This window comes from Trichoplusia ni, chromosome 5 (assembly GCF_003590095.1).
Source record: "Trichoplusia ni isolate ovarian cell line Hi5 chromosome 5, tn1, whole genome shotgun sequence".
NCBI classification, from domain to species: Eukaryota; Metazoa; Arthropoda; class Insecta; order Lepidoptera; family Noctuidae; genus Trichoplusia; species Trichoplusia ni.
The window spans coordinates 17,618,528-17,631,617 of record NC_039482.1 but is presented as its reverse complement, the minus strand read 5'-3'; the positions used below and the strand labels follow the sequence as shown (position 1 = coordinate 17,631,617).

Sequence of the window (13,090 nt, the reverse complement as noted above, 5' to 3'; positions counted from 1 at the left end):
GTTTAAGTTTATATTTCTCCCCATTGTAGTCAGAATGTCAGACTAAAAGCATTGAAAAGTTGAATGAAATTCATAGTACAAATGTTCAAACAACTTTACACTTAAGGTTTTAATAACAAACATAGGAATGAAACTACTTTTACGGATTTTATCGCGGTTTAATTTTAGATTTTAGTTCCCGACGTTTCGAAACCTTTGCAGGTATCATGGTCACGGGCAGACTGAGATGGCGTTCGTCTTGACAGAAGATGTTGCTCGTTCTACCTTCATATTTTAATTAATTATTTGTGTTCATCGGCCTACCGTTTCATCTAAATCCGTTCAGTGATTTTTGCGTGAAAGAAGACCAAACATCCATACATTAAAACTTACCCGTTTGTAATATTAGTAATATTTAAATAATAGTTGAAAAGGACTAAAATAAAGTTAATTATAGCACTCTAGATATATTTGGAAAAAAATGTTGTTTTTTTTATTAACTCATAAAAATTAAACAACTATACTACCGCAAATTAGTTATACAACCATATACAACCTCTTGGCATTTCAAAAGGTTCTATTTGGTAAATGAGAAATGTTTTTATTTTATCTCATGATATTTTTAACAAATAACTTTGTATTTTATCGCGGTTTAATATTTGATATTAGTAAACGACGTTTCGACTTCTCTCGGGCAGACTGCCCGTGACCATGATACCTGCAAAGGAGTACATTACAGTAGGCGTACATTTGAAACCCACTAGTTCTGAAAGCCCCCGCAATTCAAATATTATGATACAATTACCTGTACCTAGTAGACTTGATATAATAGAGATAAAAACTGTCTTTGTTTATAATATAACAAAATGTTACGAAATAATATATACTTACATTTTAATACAAATGTTTGTGTGTTTGTAAATATCAGACAGTAAATCTATTTCGATTAATATCAACAAGAATTCTCACAAAGCAAATTCAGATGAAAGATAAATAAAACAAACTGTTATTTTATAAAATGTCAAATAGAAATAATATATAGAGTTGTAAAAGGTCAGGTCTGTTTAGTTTTAGGGATCCGTAACTGAAAAGTAAAAACCCTTTCACAGAGGGTCCGCTATCTATCCATCTGTTTGTCCGTCCGGCCGTCACCATTGTCTCAGCTGTATCTCATGACCTGTCATAGCAAGACAGTAAACATTTTAAAAGATGATCTAGGCCCCAATTCTGGTATTTGCAATGGCCGATTTATGAATGGCAGTTGGATTAAAATTGAGATTATTCCTATTTTTTTAAGTATTTTGCCAATACAATATTTGGAAATTCATTGTTTTTACCGTGATTGGTCCGCCCGTACTGTGCCCGTACATCTTTCTTGTGAGATGACGGCCGATAGGAAGGTATGGAAGAAGATGACATGTTGCGCCGACCCCAAATAAAATAATTGGGATAAGGGCAGGGGAATGATGATGGTCCGCCCGTACTGAATTTTCAGTCATTGACTTGGAAAAAATGCTAAAAATAATACGAATAGTATCAATTTAATCCAATTGCCATTCAATCATTGGCCATTGTAAATAGGAGAATTGGAGCCTTGTTTCTGTTGCCGCTATAACATGAAATTCAACAAGTAAATATCGAGTTAGAGGATCAGCAATACCCGACCGAACTAATTATCGTTAACTTATTTGTACGGAATCCTCAGTGCCACAAGTCCGACTCGCACTTGATCGGTGACTCTACCCATCGACTATCGACTTTGCTTGTCTTTGAAGGAACCACGGGCATTCAAGATTTTTAATGACTTCAGTTAAGTTTAATAATATTAAACTTTGTTATAGGAAGCTTAACGTAAAGACAAGTCTTATTAAATAACTTCGTAGCAATAATCAAAACATAGAAAAAAAAAACACTTCTAAGATTTTAGTTTTTGAAAACATTAACTAGGGCAACCTGCTGGACACTGCACTAACTGAAGAAATTAAAAAAATGTGTCTTTCAACCATAATTTTATTGATACGTAGAAAAAACATGTCCTTTTTCCCACATTTTTATAAAATCACTTTCTTGTTTGTTTGTCGTTCCGGTTGGATTTTTGTAACTTAATTTTGAGGCATTTCCCAAGAAGCTAGCAGGCTGAAATTTTTAGAGTAGCTTCGGCTGAAAACGGCTGGACTGATTATGACAAAATTTGAATGGAATGGTATTTAGATTTCAACAAATTCAAGATTCTTTTGTTTTTAATATTATCGTGTTATATCCTAATGGTTGTTTGTTGCAGGGTCACGATACTACAGCCATGGCCATTGTTTTTGGACTAATGCTGATAGCCGATCATCAGGAAGTGCAGGTAAATGAATGTCTCAATATTCATTATAATTACTGAACATAACAATATGTTTCAATATAAAGGCTGGTGAGGTTTTAATGGTGTTAGGCGTCCAGGTCTGTTGTTGTGGTAAGAATCATTGTAATACTGGAATCTAAATGTCTTTTACTGGGCTAAAAAGTTTTCATATTGGTATCTAAGTTGGTTAATACGTCATGTTTACCAACTTAAATTGTCGATCTAAGTTTTGAGGTATAATATTTTTCCCACGTTTTGCGTCTTGCATAACTTTGTACACTGTATACATATATTATGTAAAAGATTGTATACGGTTGTTAAGCGGATACCCAATGTAACAAATTTATTTGATAAAATGAATTTAATCGAAATCACGTTCGACCGAAGTTAATTACGAATCATTGGGCTACACTACATATTAAATGTGGCTATTTTCAAAACTTTGTTTCCTTTGTCTGATTTATAAATGTATTTATGACCAAATAAAATATTTAAATTCTTATCGAAAGTGCAATAAATCTTACAAACTCGTTTAAGAGAGATAGCCCGAATAATTAAATGCAAAGAAAGTTATTTTCAGCATTTGAGTTTTTCTTTTTCGATCGATGTTTAATGGCCTGGATCATATGTCAGTGTCAAACTGGCGTCTGTCAATTAACAGTTCTTAAGTAGTACGAATTAATTCGCAGATGTCAATCGCATGTTTGAGCACCAATTAATTAATGGAATTACGAAACTCGTTTATTTTTTTATTTTGTTATCGACTTTTACTTGTCACTTGACATTTTTATAATTATTACATTATAGCAATGTTTTTTTCCTTAATTCGTGTTAGTAAATCTGTTCTAACATCTGAGCTATTTACATTGACATTTTGTTTAATTAAATTGTTTTAAATCAAACTTGTATGCATTCAAGTTTAGCCAGTCTTGATGAAACGACAGTTAATCTTCTGTGACTTACCGTCGGCTTCCGCAGTATAAAATCCATGGAGATCAGAAGAGCTTTATTTTTAAGTCCTTCGTACATAAGGCAATGCTAAAGTGAGCTTTATTTTCCGTCACATTAAATTAAGTTAATATAATTTTTCACCTCGTCTTCGGTTAAATATGAACCTACTATCATAATTACAAGAAGTCAAGACAAAACAAAAGTTTTGTCTCCAACGTAACTTTACACTGTACTTTAAAGACCGGAAAGCTTTGCAAGTGCAATCTGAAGTGACGTTATCTATTATTGCTGACTTTAAAACAAGCAGCAAACCGTTTAGTTTTATTAATAGTGCTAGTGAACTGAAACAAAATAGTTTACGTAGTAGTAATATAAGTTAAGGGTAAGTTCAGTTTTTTTTCCGTGTGTATAAAATTTTGGTATTCCTGTACATATAGATTCAGTGTTCCTTTTAAATAGAAACTTGCGGGTTATAACCAAAGATTCTTTTTGCTTCTCGCTCTGACAAAACAGGCCACAGTGTTGGGAAACGTGCCTGATTTAAAGGTCACGATGAAACTGCACGAACTGGTAGCACCAGTGGAAGGGCTATTAAATTTACCTAATTTACCTTAGTAGTACCAAGATTACAATGTTACCATATTAACAATTAAAAAAGAAAGAAGTAGGTTCAAGCTTAACTAAATTTGTATTCGTAACTCTTAGGTAAACTTTCTCCAGATTCAATAAACGTTAAGGATCATGGAAGGATTCTTAATCACATCGCTAACCTGTTGGTAGTAGAAGTATTAAAGTATTGTTGCCATAAAGCATCTGCGAATCGGCATAAAATGGGTTCAAATGGGTCTAAGCGACCATCAAATTGTTTCAAAATAGTTTGATTTTTAGCACTTATGGCAACATGACTGTGTTACCGTTGTTAGGATCCAACAGTAAGTTATTTAACTAATCTACTTTTCACCAGGACCGGCTATACGAGGAGTTGCAGACGATCCTGGATGATTCAGACAAGGCTCCGAGTATGGCTGATCTGAACGACATGAAGTATCTGGAAGCTGTCATCAAGGAAACCCTCAGGCTGTACCCCAGCGTGCCCTTCATCGCTCGGGAGATCACTGAGGACTTCATGTTGGGTAAGATCTTTGAAGGCTATATGTTGCATCGCTACATGACCATACGTAGGTACGGAAATCTATTTTGGGTTATTTTATTCATTAGCACACCTAAATTGTAGGATATTTTTAATACGACTTCGAAGTAAGGAGTTGCCGTGGGGGTTTTGAAAACATTTAAGTTACATGTGCAGACACCCAGACTCAAGATAAGAAGTCGTTTGTTTCAGACATATTTTTGCTGAGTTAAGATATTTTTCATTATTTTCGCAGATGATGTATTTCTGTATAAGATTGTGGAAAGCTTGGCAAATCATTAAAAACAACAAATTGATTAATGTAAATTATCTTTCAAATAGTTTTCGTAATAATCCGTAAATACTTACTTACGGCTAACGTCAATAGTAGTACGAAACCTGCAGTTCAGCAACTCTGATTCGCAAATTACCATTTTTTTTTTGGTAATTTGGTACTGCTGAGTAATAATAATAAATAAACACATTCATGAAATATCAGCATTCTGATTGGACAATGTAAACTCATTAAACCGATTGTTCCGTTCCTTTGTTTTAAGTAATCGGATTTGCTTGCTCGCTCGCCGGTGGTCGCTTCAATTGTCTCTGGTAATAAATGTTGAATATTCCAGTCAGTTTATCGAGTTTTAATTTAATTGTTTGCCTGTAAATAAGTTGAGATACAACAATAATTTTAATTTGTTGAATAAATTCCGCATTATGATTGCATACTCAAAATAATGTCATAAGTAGTCTAATCTGCTCCCAATTCTGCTATTTACAATGTCTCATGAATTAATGAAAATTGGATTACATTAACACCATCCGTATTATTCTTAGCACTTTTTTAACACCATAATTGGAAATTCAGTTCGGAGCGGTACACTAATAGTCAATACAATGAATTTCCAATGATTGTGTTGGCAAAATGCTTAAGAGAATAGGAATAGTTTCAAATTATATTCAATTGCCATTCATTAACCGGCTGTTGTAAATAGCTGATTCGGGACCCTGGTATCATAGGACGCCGAACTCAATTGGGTAAATGCTGGGTAAGTAGAAAAAAAATTGAAGCATATACACCGTGATTTTTTTGTCGTTTTGCAAAAGCAGCCCGATTTATGTATCCAATGACTAGAACACGTTCATGATAAAAAAAATAGCAAAATATTGAATAAATGACGCAATTCGTAGTTTTTTAGAAACACAGCTCTGTTGCGAGCGCGGTTTGAGCCCTGTAACAATGGTGAAGGGCGCTGGCGCCGGATTTTTAAGAGTATACTTCAGATTTCTCTTGTTTAATTTTTCTTTGCACTTATTACCTTAGTAGATGATAAAAAAATAATAATTGCGCCTAGGGGAATTTTACGTCGGATACATGAACTGGGCTGCTTTTGTAAGACGACTAAAAAGTCACCGTGTATACACACGTATACTTTGGAAAGTATTTTCTTATATTACAAGTAATTACAATTATACTAATTAAATAGAATATGGATACGAATTTTAATCCACATAATTGTATGAAATAAGTATATTAAAAGCACTTTAAGAAATCTTCCCAGACTTTCTTATTCAGTAAGTTAACCTAACTTACTTAACGTTCCACCTTTGACCCTTACCTTCCCTTCAGCAAAATCAGGCTAAATCAGACTTACTGAATAAGAAAGTCTGGGAAGATTTCTTAAAGTGCTTTTAATATACTTATTTCATACAATTATGTGGATCAAGAAAATATAATTTACAACAAAATTTGGATTCTTCGAAGTTAACCAATTTGTTTTATTTATTTATTAAACATATAATTATACAGAAGACTAAGTTAGAAAAAATAAATAGTTCATTGCAATAATAGCGCTCTTTTGTATATTTACGTACATAAGTGTTAGAAGGTTTTGTGTTCTATCATTTATGATTTGGACCTTGTAAACAGAATGGCTTGAAAATATAACTTTACCAACCACTATGACGACATTGACACCTAAACATAGTTCAATTTACGAATAAACACCTAGCATAATAAAAAGAGGAGCTGGCTCGTGGCTAAGCTATAACCGCATAAGTGATTCGATCACAGGTTAAGCTATGCTTGACGCGGTTGGTCCGTAGATGGGTGACCATCTTTGTCATAACGAGTTCCTCCGTGTTTCGGAAGGCACGTTAAATTGTGGGTCCCGGCTGTTATTCCTACATCGTTGACAGTCGTTACAGGTAGTCAGAAGCTTGAAAAAGTCTGACAGCCAGTCTAACCAAGGGGTATCGTGTTGCCCAGGTAACTGGGTCGAGGAGGTCAGATAGGCAGTCGCTCCTTGTAAAACACTGGTACTTAGCTTAAACCGGTTGGACTGGTAGCCGACTCCAACATAGTTGGGAAAGGCGAGGCCAATGATGACCTAGCATAATCTATATTGAAACCAATTCAAATAAAAAATATTCCTTATACAAACAGAAGTTTTTGTATTGCGAGATTTCCAATTAGGTACACAAATCCTTTTTCACACAAAACAATATGAGCAAGGCTTTAACATACATTTCTGGGTAGGTCCTACAGAAATGTAATCATGTTTGAAGTGTAGGAGCAATGTACATGTTTTTTCGTATGTCTAAAAAGGGGGAGGACACATTTCGGATTCATACTTTGCTTGTTCTCACACAACGGCTTAACTAATTGACATGAAATTTGATCTACAGTTAGATGACGTCATTTTGCCCGACTGTAGAAAAGTGCAGGTGTAACCGCGGAAATAGCTAGCATGGAAAATTACAAAACAACAACTGTGATATTTTCAGTCCAACGGGTCAGGGTGCCGGCTAAATGGTGAACCAATTCAATTTGCTAACTTAATTCACTTCATTAAAAGTTTTGGCAGTGATTAATTAGATGTCTTAACGGAAGAAATTTGATCATCAAGTTATTTGCTGCGTATTTTTCGTGAAAATGTGGGACGGCTTTTACATGTCCGAGGGTGTCTTTGCTCATCATAAAGTTTATTGATCAAATAATATATTGAATACTTATGATAGCCCTTGAAACAAACGCCCAATGACAGCCTCCAAAGATATTTGTTAAAGCCCTTGGCTATTAAACCATTGCCACTTGGCTATTGAAGTATTGAGTCAAAGATTGAATGCCACATATCGACAACCTTGTAGACTAAATTACTACTACTACAAATAAAATCTCTATTATTAAATGATGTAACGGTTTACTCACGCGTATTTATCGGGGTAGCCCGACTAGTTTCGGACCCAAACGGAGTCCTTAATCATGAGCAGACGTGGCATGAAATACGCGTGAGTAAACCGTTATATCATTTAATAATGAATCATTCTCACGACAGTTACTATCGAAAAATCTCTATTACATAACATAGTCTTTACTCACGGCTATTCCCGGATTTATTTTCGTTATAGCTGCAAAAATATTTCCCCACCTTAATTAAATCGGATTTAAGTAGCATTAGTGTTAATCCAAGGTGTTAGCGACCACTATATCAAATTTCATCAAAATATACCCAGCCGTTTGGGCATGATGCGGAAACACACATACATACACACATTCATATACTGCCGCATTTATAATTTTAGTTTTATTACAAAAACTATTGTCATTGTTACAGATGATCTTCCGATAAAGAAGGGTGTGGAGGTGGCTGTCCACATATATGACCTCCACCGTCGAGCGGACCTCTTCAATGATCCCGAAGCTTTCAAACCTGACCGGTTCCTTAACGGAGAACCCATGCATGCTTATGCATTTGTACCTTTTAGTGCTGGACCTAGAAACTGTATTGGTAAGCATGATAAATAATACAAGCTTGTGAATGTCCCTCAGTTCAATGTTTAGAATACTGGTTTCCTCACGATGTTCTCCTTTACCGTTGATGTTAAAATAATGAAGACATAACGTGTAGGTTTAAAAAGACATATTTCTGGATAGGGTTCAAACCTGAAACCACTTTCATAAGAATGACAATTTTAGGTCGGCGCAGTCGGCGGGGATATTTAATTTAATTTAAGTTACTTAGAATCAAATAAATTTTCAACGAGTATGCACTGATGAGTAGAAAAATCTTATGTTCTGTTTGAAAAATAGATTCAATCAATCAATTCAGTCTATCGGTCCACTGCTAGAACATATTTCTCCCCCAAAAATAATATCACATCGTACGATCGAACCCTTTCAATGTAAAATAACAGTTTCTTAATACTTCGGTAACACTTGTAAACGGTAACACAAATATTTATGTTGTTTTAGGATCGGAAAAATAACAATATTTTCTGGTTTCGGTACTTACAATAAGCGTTTAACATAAACATGTTAAAATAATGTTCAAAAATGTTGGTTACGGAAACATGTATTTTTTTTTGTAAGATTTTCCTTTTTTTCGTATGGGAAATCATCAAATAACACCTCCTGCTTTGCGTTGAGAGGAAGGTAGTATCAGACTAACTGACTTAAACCTACACCAATACACAAAGGAACAAAGAAAGTAACATGGGTTAGTTTGTGGGGTCGCGGTATTCCTATCGGATAATCGCCTGAAGCCCTTACTAAGTTAGGTTTAGGTCGTCTATTCCTTTCCTTAAACAAGAGAGGTTCTACAATCGTCCGAGTTCATCTAATTGATCTAGTTGAAAGATAAAGGACTGTGGTAGTTAAAAAATCTACATCAGTTGAAGTTACATTACAGGCGAAGGTCTGAGGAGCCCATTAGGGCTGATGCCCGAAAGAGCAGCAGAACATGGGTAGTTTTAGTCAGTAGAAGACTCAACCTAAAGCGGAAGGAGTCATTTGATGATTTCCCATCCGGAAAAAACGTGAAAATGACTTTGAATTTGGAGCCAAGGATCTCGACCCTACGACTTTAAAGAACAATGGGCATCCTGGCCCATTAGCGGCCATTAATAAAACTAGTGTCATTTGAAAGGTGAATGCTTGCAGAACAAATATTGTTCAAGCACTATGATTAAATATCAATTGAGAAAAAAGATAGACCAATGAGCGACGAGTGCGACACAACACTTGAGTTGGTGACTTGTGCTTTTTATACTGGACTTTCTATGTACTGGGTAGTCTAGTATGGCTGATTTAATGACTTTTTGAAATATCACGCTTATCTCTTTAGTTCAGCAACCCGCCTTTAAGTGGCATTGGTTTTATTGGAAAACTACCGGAAGTAGTTGTTAGTGAGAAAGTATATAGGTGTATAGGTATTTATCATCTTTGTACATTGACATTAAAGGACTTTTTTCTCTTTCCATACATAATATCAAAGAAAAAAAAACAAAGAAAAAAAATTGCATAAATAAAATGAATATATAATTGTAATTTCGGCAGTCTCCGAGGGCCACACATCTTTTTTTATTTTAATGATTCAACGTATTTAACAAATCTTTAGTTTCATTTAAAATAACATTACATTAATCCACCCTTGATAACTTCTTATCCAAGTAACTTACAGAAACAGTATTTTGTAGTATTATTGTATACATCATTGGCCACTAGAAAATAAATACTACATATGTGGCTGCCGATGGGACAAGCTCCATACAAATTTGCCCATTGTCCTTTGTCAGTCCAACAGTCATACCGCTCGGCTATCACTGCTGTTTCCCGACTCGTAGTCGAAGTAATACAGACCTCATTACGACTGTCACAATTGTAGGGATCTAACGACTTCACAAACTTCCACGTTCTTTAATAGCTATCGAATTGTATTTCAAGACTCTATTTTTTCTAAATCGTTAGCATTTAAATGGAACTGTTTCTGAAGACTTCACATTTAAACTTGTTTACTTGGACTGTCTGAGTTTGAAGCTTTGTAATGATTCCTTTAAAAGAGTTTTTCGCTATTGATATAGCTATCTTATATCCGATAGGAAGTTGAAGAATTTCTTTAATTTGTTTGATTTGTGGATACGTTAAAAGTTAGTTACTCTTTTTGGTTTAAGTGTTTGAGCGCTATATTTTTCTGCTGTTTTACAAGTATGACGGTGGAGATCAATCACCGTTTCGTTTCGACTTTTTGGTTGACTTAAAAAAGGCACTTATACTTTCAATAGTTACATATACGTACGCGAAGATAAAACCCTTAATTTTCATTTTTAAGTACACAAACGGCAAAAATCTTAAAGCTGCCAATGTATTTGATTTTTAAATTTTGATTTAAAAATTTCTTTCTTTTCTTTCGACTTTCATTACCTGGCCAGATACATTTATTCAATTTACGCCTTATAACCACTAGTACATACACAAACCAACTGTTGTTTATGTGTCTTTACCGGTCAATGACACAATGTGTCCATAGCTGTCACTTGTATTAATTGCCTCCCCTTATTAAGTACCTAACACCAATAAACTACATATACCTTCTATTAAATACTTATATCACCAATAGAAAATCTCTTTGTCTAACCTGAAAGTAGACTCTCGGGATAACAAACTACGTATGTTCCCCTTAGTTCTGGGAGTATGTGAAAACTAATAACGCCTTACAAACGATTGTTTGCTGAACAATGGCTTTGCAATTTAAACTTTTCCGACAAGTGTACCTAGATTATTTTTAAGTTAAGGTATTGGTTGACCTATTGATGTCTAAATAATGTTGATTTCCTTCCATGATTTTTAGAGATTCGTTAATAAATAGTACAAATGGATCGCTATTACTGAGGCACAGCTGTCTGTCCATTCAGCTGTCACTAAGTAAGTTATTAAATGATGAAACGGTTTACTCACGCGTATTTATCGGGGTAGCCCGACCAGTTGACAGACGCGGCGGGATCGCGAGTCGAGTTCGACTCACAATCCCGCCGCGTCTGCTCATGATTAAGGACTCCGGTTGGGTCCGAAAATAGTCGGGATACCCCGATAAATGTGAGTAAACCGTTACATCATTTAACAATGTCACTAAGTTGTCTCTCATGAGCTGAGATAGCTAGACAATTGATCTTTTCCATATCGACCCTAACAACTGTTGCTAAGCCTCGATGTTTTTCAATAGCAGTTTTGATTCTGTAACTTAAAATAAAGTTACAGAAATAACAGCAATGCATCATCTGTAAAAAACACTTTCTAAAGGTTGGCGACAGAGGGCCGGAAGACGAACAGACAGCGGAGCCTAAGTGATAGGATTCCATTGAAATGAAACTACTTTTACGGATTTTAAAAGTAGTTTCATTTCAATGTCTAACATTCGCGTAAACCTAAGAAACCATTATGATAGGATTCCGTTTTTACGTTTAAGGAACCATCAAATTGATAGCTATTATTTTGATTCTTTCATTCTGGAAAATGTAGCAGTATAGTGTAAGTATAGTAGGTACCTGCAAAGACTAAGTACCCCGTAATTTAATACTAATTGGTTTAATTAGCATTTGGAGTCAGTAATTAGTAAGTGCAACGAAATGGAATTTAGTCTATAGGTACAGATTTGATACACAAAACTATTCATTGTAACAGCTAACAGAAAATTTTGGTAACGATGCCACCATTTGCGTCCATTCAAAACGACCATTCTTTTTACGAGTATAAGTATCGAATGAATTAAGAATAAAATATATATTAATTTGAAACAGCTCCCCTACAAAAAATAATCATACCCTTTGCATGGCTTTCACAAGTATTTGTTTCTTTTTTCGGTTTTGTTAAAATAAGCAACTTCCGCAAGAAGGAATTGAATCCTTGTGTCGCGGGGTTTCACAAACATTCAAATTACATGCACAAAGACACCCAGACTTAGGACAATCATCTGGATTAAACAAAGGTTTGTCCTTCGCGGGCACACATCGAGAATAGTGGGTTTGTCGGGGTTACCTTATCCACTCGAATATCTTTGCAGTTTCTACATACATAAACAATCCTCAAACTTTTGGCAAGCCTTTATTTTTAAACCAATTGTTTGAAATATTTATAACATAACTACAGAGCAAACTTCGGAACACTTTATAGATGCCATTGATGTGATAGCCCACGCAGTTGACCTTCCACTAAATTCTTGTTTATGATCAGAACAAAACACAATAGCTTTAACAGCTGAGATTGACATACAACGTGTACAATAACATGGTTCTCTACATGCTAAAACATAAAAACCTAAAAATGAATATTCTACATTGCTGGCTTTCTAACAAAAATGAACGTTGTCCGCAGGTCAAAGGTTTGCGATGCTGGAAATGAAATGCGTGCTGAGCGGAATCTGTCGTAACTTCAAACTGTCGCGAGCCACTAATACGAGGCCCGCGCTCACCGCTGACATGTTGATACGGACTGAGGAACCAGTGCTTGTGAAGTTTATACCTAGGAAAGTCTAGGTTTTTATTGAGAATTATGAAATAAAGTATGTGTCAGAGTTCTTTTTTTGTATTTTTATATCTAAAAAAGAAACATATTTTTCTATTTAGCTCGAATGGTAAAATACTTATTTTCATTTTCAAGGCCATTGTAAAGATTTTTATCAGTTTTTCTTTTTTCAAGAATAGTGAACTAAAATGTTTTAGAAATCGTTTATTGATAAATCTGATTTACGACTCTAGTTGCGTCTACTAGTTGAGCTATGCCGATAAATAAGTGGAAGAACCGTTAATAAATACCAATATAATTATGAATCCGCCTCACGAAAGTTATTTAATGGAAAGAAGTATGAGACGAAAAGGCAAAATATCAAGAGTTAAAATGATTACACTTT

The 13,090-nt window shown here is 34.8% G+C and overlaps 1 protein-coding gene across 1 annotated transcript in view; it reads left to right on the top strand.

Annotated features, from left to right (window-relative positions):
• LOC113493792 (cytochrome P450 4C1-like) overlaps positions 1–12,758 on the top strand; it is a 28,109-nt gene extending 15,351 nt beyond the window's left edge. The window contains exons 7-10 of the mRNA XM_026871813.1: positions 2,261–2,329; positions 4,242–4,410; positions 8,024–8,197; positions 12,556–12,758. Of these exons, the coding sequence (XP_026727614.1) occupies positions 2,261–2,329; positions 4,242–4,410; positions 8,024–8,197; positions 12,556–12,716 (573 nt within the window). The 3' untranslated portion in view covers positions 12,717–12,758. The remainder of the gene's footprint in view (positions 1–2,260; positions 2,330–4,241; positions 4,411–8,023; positions 8,198–12,555) is intronic.
• Positions 12,759–13,090: the final 332 nt, after the last annotated feature.